We start from the raw sequence: 8,319 nt of genomic DNA on the forward strand, positions 1-8,319 counted from the left end.
AAGGCTGAGTGATTTGGCTGTAATAAGTATTATAAGAATACGACAAATATTGTATGTAGAAAATTACAAATATCAAACCGATTGATTGTGTTTTATTGTTATCTGTGGTTGTAAGATATGACACTGCTCATTATGGACTATGAACCTGTTTCCTATATAAAAGGTCCTCAAAATGCTTGCTTGACAAGTTGTAAAACTGCAGATATTCCGTTTGTTGACATCACTATGTATAGTATCACTCGTTCTTCTATTGGCTCGCGTTCCCACACATTGTACGTGATAGGCTAAAGGGCAGGACATCTCTAAGCGCTTGACCAATCACAACGGAGAGGGCCAGGTAATCAATCAGACTAGACTGGGCTCTGGTTTCAGACAGAGGGTGAAAAGAGTTGCATGTAAACATGTCACATTAGAGGCACAAAATACAAATGTTTACCTGAAAATGAGCATAATAGGGCCCCTTTAAGACAGAATCCCTTATACATGTTCCACTAAAAGTAAAAACGTATTCCGATCATTAATTTAGACAACATAGTAGTAAAATTTAGGGCTGTCAGTCGATTAAAATATTTAATCGCGATTAATCGCATGATTGTCCATAGTTAATCGCGATTAATCGCAAATTAATCGCACATTTTTGATCTGTTCTAAATGTACCTTAGAGGAATATTTTTCAAGTTTGTAATACTCTTCAACATATGAGTGGACAAATATGCTTTATGCTAATGTTTATTATCATTTGAACAATGACAAATATTCTCATGAATATTAAACACAACAACCTCTGAACATTACAAATATTCGCCTCAATTCAACCTGGAACCTCTCTCATACAATAATACAATACAAATGGTGTGTGTGTGTGTGTGTGTGTGTGTGCGTGCGTGCGTGCGTGCGTGCGTGCGTGCGTGCGTGATGGACAATGTTAACGCGTTATTAACGCGTTAACTTTAGTCCTAGTAGACAGTCCTAGTAAAATTACATGATCATATTGAACTCCACTGAAAGTCTCTATGTGCTTTTCTAAACCATTTCCCTTCCTGTACACAGTTATTAATGTTTACTGTACATGTGGTCACATATGTATAAGCCTGAGTGTAGGAGTGTGTCGCTAAAGCTCCCATCAGCATGCCTTTAAAGAGCCTCCAATGACACTTGGTATTAAAATGTCAAATTGCCCTCCACTCAGACTAAAGTGATTTTAGTTGCGATTATGCACTATTTCCCCCCTGTCAACAGTGTGAAAAAATAATCAAAAAATGTGCTAATTGGTCATGGGGATTGGTGGGAGACTCCAGTATTTTTATGTCTTTGACTTCCAAATGAGTTTGGGTAAGGGTAAGGAGAGGCTGTCACTCCGGCATAGAGGTTTTTAGGGGAGAAGAGGAGGAGGTGTTGGGGGGGGGGGGGGCTGGCGCGAGCTCAAATTGAAATGATGCACTGTTCCCCCTCACTGCGGCTAGAGCTTGCAGTAATTAAATGCCTCATTGTTGCTTCTTGGGAATTTGTATTGAATATTTCATCCGGCGTAATGATTATTTGGGTGTGGGTGGGACGTGGATGTAATCACCTTGGCGGAGTCTTTGATGAAATACTTGGATTGGTGGTCGTGCTTTATTGCCGCTTTAAGTGCCCTTCTGGGTTTTTACTTGTACTTAATGTCCTGCTATTTAAAAATTCTGTTTCCAATATTATTGATTTTTTAGCTTCCAAATCTGTAATTTCCGACTGTGTTTATGGTAGTTTTTGTTATACATGACATGATTACTGTGCAGCCGTAACACCTGCAATATGGTTTGCTACACATTGGAAGGAATACATGTGTCCAAAAGAAGCGTGAGGGTGATGTGACTGGTGTTGTTGTTGGTGTAATAAATAGGTGTTGATAGCCTTATGTAGACCTTATTTCTCATCACTGTAATGTAGTTTTCATTCATTAACTGCGGTTGTTTGTTAGTGGACACATACCCAAATTAGTAAAGAAGTTATTTCAAGCCTGAATCATTGGCTTTTGCTTCTGTTAGAATCATGGCCCAATTCCTTTTATTACGGGTGTGGGTGGGACGTGGACGTAATCACCTTGGCTTGAGTCTTTGATTAAATACTTGGATTGGTGGTTGTGCTTTATAGCCCCTTTAAGTGCCCTTCTGGGTTTAAACTTTACCTAATGTCCCAATTTCAAAATGTGCTTTCCAATAATATAGATTTGTAAGCTTCCAAATCAGTAATTCCCGTCTGTGTTTATGTTAAGCCTGGAAACCTGCAAATTAAAATGTCTCCTTCACGTTTTGTCTCCCACAGAGGACGCCGGTCAGCAGCGGAGAAGCTTTTCGGTGGTTCTTTTAGAGAGACGGGCCATGGCGGCCCTTATCCAGCTGCAGGAGGGCAGGTGGGACCCTTGACTGTCTGCCAGGAACGCCTGATGGGTCTAAAGAGCCCAAAACGCCCAACACATTTCAAGGAGGACGAGCGATGAAAAGTGGACTGACGAAAAGATAAACGAAAACATAATGGTGTTGTTTTAACTCTGTAATTTCCTTTTTCTGTGTAATTATTGTACCTTTTGACAGTATCATAATGTATATTTTCGGTGTCTATGAATGTGTTTTCAGTGTTGTGGCTGTATGTTTACAGCCAATCCTATGTAAAGGACTCAAACAGACAATCATACAATCATACTGATTCCGTCAAAGACTGAAGAGGCCACAAGGATTGATGATCATACAACACACTTAACTCTGGAGCAATAATCTATTCTGTTGAATATTCCTCAACCTTTCATTTCTGTTGAATACTTTCATCAGACTGAATCATCTGATAGTTTTGTCTTTTTTTCTCTGAAACCGGTCATTTTGAATGCCACGCTAATGTAAAGACCGTCGCCGGCTGGAACGATGACACGAAGGACGGCAGCTGTGCTTCTGTCAGAAACTTGTAGACGTGTTTTCTCATTTGAGCGGACTCACTGCAGAACAACAGGGCACATTGTCTTGTGTGGTGAGATGCATTTCTTTACAATCCAATTGAGCATCAATTGATTGCGACAGCTCCAGACATTTATGAGTCACGCTGCTGTCTGGAGGTCATATTCTCAAGTACTTGTTTTTTTAACCAAACTTTGTCGGTCATCAAACCTTTTTTTCTTTCTTTCACTTAAGGTTGTAACTGTCTAAAAGGTAGAGAGTAATGCCAGTAAAGGAATTGTATGTTATGTTTAAAAACCTTCAAAATTAGACTTAATTACAGTACTCTATACATATTGGACATATCAGATGTTGTTCTGGAGCAAAGGGGTAGACTGGACTTTTCTCCTGCAGAGTAAACACATTCCAAAAACAAAATTATTCAATAAGTTACTCATTGTCTTAAACCCTATTGTTGCATGTGTAAATGTGTTTTGGTTTTAAAGACTACTAAGAATTTGTATATTGTTGTTGTGATGCTTTTATGTGTTAAAATAAAAAAAAATGACTTCAGTAAAAGGACATCTTGACGCTATATGTTTGAAGTGGCACCAGATACATCCACCAATGATTGAAGGGGAAACAAATAACAATCAGTGATCAATTAAGGATCACCTGATATGTTAAAAACCTATTTCTATTGTCCTTCCCGCCAAGCATCAGAAATAACAACCAGGAGGAGAAAGGAAGAATGTAACGGCATCAGTTGCCTCCCCAGTCACGTAGTCCCTTGAATACTAAAACGTTGCGCCGAGCAGAGTGGTTCCCAGAGGCAGCCGACTTTAAAGGACTAGTGAAATCCCATGTGGTTTGTCATGCTGGAATACTCTTGGGGAGAGGGGGGAGAATAGGAGGGTGGTGGGGGGACGAGGGGGAGGTGGGTGTGGGGGGTGTGAAGCGAGGCAGGCGCCCTGAGATAGCTCGAGCAACTGAGAGATTGTCGGGTCTTTGGGTTTCAGGGAGGGAGTAGTTATAGGGAAATGGGGGCAGTCGGAGGGACACATTTGGCTGGGTAGGTGAGGTGGGGAGGGGGTGTCAATACTGAGGAGAATGAGCGGAGAAGGAGGAAATCATCCGGGACCGACGTCTCCCCCGACTGAACACGCTCGCCATCACCCAAATTGAGCTGCTGACTGGTTAGGGCCGGGAAGACGACTTCAAGTGCTCCGTGTTTGCGGCGATGCAACGTCTGCAGCGCCCCAATCCCCCCTCGCTGGTCATCAGAGCTTGATAACGTGCATCAGGGGTATGCTGGCGCGCTCGCTCCCTGGCCGGTGAGATTAAATAACATCACAGACAGCTCTCTCTAATCCTTTCCCCCCCACCCACCTCCCACTCTGCGCTCTGGAGCTGGGATTTAAAGTCCTCAGGCGCCGGGGGTAACGTTCGTTACAGAGGCTGAGGACGGAGAGAGACTACATTAGCACGTTAGCGGGTGTTAGGGATATACGATTTGTTGCGAATAAACATCTGCACACTGTCTAACTTGCAAAATATATATTGTTATTTGCAATTTTCCCTCTCTCCTACACACCTTTCTCACAAAACAGATGTGCGATGTGTTAATTTTTCTGAATATACGATGAGTCCTCAGTTCTTATGGGTCTTAAGGTTTAAGATTATGTGGTTTGGTAAAAAAAAGAAATTGCACTAAGGAGACCTAGACCTCTCGACAAAACCAATTTTCCTCAAACTAAATTTAAGCGATATATATTACTCGAAGAATTCTTAAAAGATAAGGTAAATATTTGTTTGGGGAAATTGGCCTTTTTTGCTCTTTTTCCACAAGTTCAATACAATATGTGTTGGTGCCATTTTACTTTGTATAGCTTAGAAGAGATAGGAACAAACCCAGCCTGCCTACCTCCAGAATTCAAGACAGTAATAAAACATAGACTTCCGGGAAGTCACTTCACGTGGCCACGGAAATAGTTACAGAATGCAATATTGGTATTTTTGTAAGAAACCAACAAGATATAAGATGTAAGGTAGCTGCTGATGGGCTAATCGAGGCTTATCCCTTCCTTAACTGTAGCACCTTATATACTCAACCCACAGACTTTAAGTGGTCGATCTGTGACTCAAAAGTTGAGTTATTAATGCTGAAAATAGCCCTCATTGGTTGCCATCATGCTACTTGGTGGATGGGGAGGGGAACACCAAACGTGTGAAAATGGAGGCCCAAAAAACATCAGTGATTGCCGTTGCAACACTGAAATTCCATTACCGCAATTGTTAGGTGAGCAACTAAGCCAAAAAAGAATTGAATTTTCATTTTTGAGGGCACAGAAAGTGTCTTTGCTGCTGTCTGAGATGCTTTAACATGATGAGATGGAAGAATGTGGATTTCCTTCTTCCAGTAAATATCAACAAAACCTCTTGTTGACCCATATTAGTACGAAATGATGAAATCCTACCGGAGAGATATCTGTGATAAATATTATGTACTTAATAATATTTTTTAGCAGTAAACTTAACTTGAACCGGAATGAACTCACAAACACACATGTGTAAACACACAGAGTTTGCTGATGATTCATTATTACTCTAGTGCAAGGGTGGAGAACCTTTTTCCTCTCAAGGGCCATTTCAATTTTTTCAACATCCTCAGAGGGCGGGGAAAAGGATTACTAAAATACTAAAATCACAGCCCATTCATTTGGCCTTTCTTTCATGTTGTGCAAAGAAAAAGCAACCTCTTAATCCAGATATCTTACCCTGACTCGCGTATGCATGCACGTGCACGGTTGTGGCATGACCACCAAAACAGAAAGATATGGACACAAGATGTGTGCAAAAATAATGTATTTAGTTTCCTATCCATGTGAACATGATTTAAGTGGGGGGGGGGACCTAACCTCCTCTAGGGGGGTCCGGGGGCATGCTCCCCTGGGAAGACTTTTTTTTTTTAAATGTTGAAGTTAAAAGCATCAATCTGGTGCACTTTGAGAGCAACATTAAGAGATCTATGGAAACATCTCTCAACACCCATATGAAACAGACCTCTAAGCATTTTTCCTTTTTCTTTATGGATATTTTACAAATCACTCCCCTTTCAAACTGTATTCTTTTTTATTAATAACAACTTTTTTGTCATTTGTTTTATAACTATAATGATCATATAAAGATGTGCCTTTACCTCACTGGTTGTAGAAAAAGCTTCTTATATTCGTTAGCATAGCTAGCTAACCAGATGCTAATAACAACAAAGTTATTGACTGTATGATCAGCATGACAGATGAACAGATCGCCACTGGGCCTTCAACTAAAGACACAGCCACGCAAAAACTGCGGCATGTGTACGGCTCCTTATGGGTACTGCAATATCTGAAGTGGCGGAGCGGCGTTCTGGTGCTCTCCGTCAGAACTACCCCTGTCAAACGAGACATATACCACGTTAGGCTCGTGTTGTGTCCAAGGACCCAGACCGTGGCCAGGAAAAACAGGCACTTGTTTAATTATTTTGCGGTCTAGATTTCTTTAATTTTTTTGTCTTTTTTCGTGTGTTTATAAATTACCTCGAGGGCCGTACCAAATGGTCTCGCGGTCCATACAGTATATGGCCCGGAGGCCGGAGGTTCGCCACCCCTGCTCTAGTGATACACTAAAGTAGCAAGCCAAATAGTGTCTAATTTGGGGATAAAATCTAGAAAAGGAGAAAGCTGAAATGACATTCAGACAAACAAATAATTTGAGGTATTTGTGCCATCATGTAATTAACAGAAATTAGCCACTGCTCTGGAATGCCAAACTTTTTCTAAATTCTACAAACAAAATACACAAACGGTCACTGTGTCCTCATCATAAATGCAGAGAGTCTGTGATAATCCCTTCAGGGATTTTGAGAATGCTCCCTCACTTTACTGGCATACTTCTTGGCTCTGAGAAATGGAAAATCCAAACACCTTCCTGCGAGGAGGCGCTTAGATACGATACAGTACTGAATAAATATTCAATAGGACAAGTAAAATATGCTCTTATACCTTAACCTGTCACTTTAATTGAAACAATATGATTGCATCTTGCGTTTTGATTTCAAGGTTAAAACCATTGAATAAGCCTCTTATTAGTTTTGGGAAGGTTACTTTGAAATGTAATAGGTCACAGATAGCTAGATAACTAGTTGCTCTGTCAAAAAGTTAACAATTTCCTGTAATTACTTTTCCGTAAAATGTTTTAAAGTGGGCAGAAATAAATAATAATACAATTAAAACAATATTTCCATCATTCTGCATTATTAATAGCCATGTGTTTTTATCCATTGCAGGTACATTGTGTGTTTTTTGAATGATGGGTTTAAGTTTTCAAGGAAACAGATTATGCGACAATTGGGATTTTGGTCCAAGGTGACATTTTCTTTGACTATTGGTGTTCCGGAATAATGGGCCGGCTACTTCTCAACACCCAATACTGTACTACTAACAATGCAACAGGTACCTTACCATACTTAGGCGAAAATATGGCTTGAGATCACCAATAAGGACACGATGAAGATGGAGGTGATATGTACTCGATAACGATATATAACGGTCCCAGAATAGAGCTTAACACAACAGATAGCCTTAGCATCAACATTGGGGTCCAGCACAGAAGCTCTACTAGAGTATATTTTGATTAGAGCCCTTTTCCAGATTTCAGAAGAGAAATATTGTTTCGTTTCCAGCACTGAAGGTCAGTTTTAACTCTCAACATGGCCACACACGCCTTGGTGAAGTTCACATGCAACGCCCATTGATGTGATTGGCAGACAAGAGGTGCAAATTCAAAGAAAACCAATAAAAAACATCTTCCAAATGAATGGAGCATGTCTGGACGTAAGATAGGATGCAATAGATTGAATATAATGCATCCAAGCTGTTCACCAAAAGTAATACATTCCTATGTAACCAATATGTATCAAAGACTTTTGATTAGTAATTGTTATGGTGTTCAATTCCATTTTTTTGTAATGAAATTAGATAAAGTCAACATATGTAGCTAGTTAATTTCCAACACAGCATTTGATCGACCCCCTTCTTAACTTGTAATGTTTGTGTAATAAATCCCAATTCCTCTCTTCCATCTCCATCTGTATATTTGCACATACTTACATCCTCTTACACAACGCACACAACACTTTCCCAGACTGAGTCACTCGCACACAGAGGACATAGAATGAGACGGAGAGAGAGAGAGACACGTCGAGCCTCCCTCTCCCCTCCCTCTCCCCTCCTCCTCTTTCATTATTTATTTACTGTCTGCAGTTTTTCCATCGCACGCATATTGATGCGGAGAAAGCAGGGTGTGAGTGCGTGTCAGAATCATTTCCTGACGAGGGAGACAAGGTGGAAGTAATCAGCAGAGTGCTGATGCAATA

The 8,319-nt window shown here is 40.5% G+C and overlaps 1 protein-coding gene across 1 annotated transcript in view; it reads left to right on the plus strand.

The window, feature by feature from the left end:
- cxxc4 (CXXC finger 4) overlaps positions 1 to 3,347 on the plus strand; it is a 34,825-nt gene extending 31,478 nt beyond the window's left edge. Inside the window, exon 3 of the mRNA XM_034094226.1 lies at positions 2,302 to 3,347. Within this exon, the coding sequence (XP_033950117.1) occupies positions 2,302 to 2,346 (45 nt within the window). The 3' untranslated portion in view covers positions 2,347 to 3,347. The remainder of the gene's footprint in view (positions 1 to 2,301) is intronic.
- The last annotated feature ends 4,972 nt before the right edge of the window (positions 3,348 to 8,319 follow it).

Source organism: Pseudochaenichthys georgianus, chromosome 1, assembly GCF_902827115.2.
Source record: "Pseudochaenichthys georgianus chromosome 1, fPseGeo1.2, whole genome shotgun sequence".
In the NCBI taxonomy this organism is placed as follows: Eukaryota; Metazoa; Chordata; class Actinopteri; order Perciformes; family Channichthyidae; genus Pseudochaenichthys; species Pseudochaenichthys georgianus.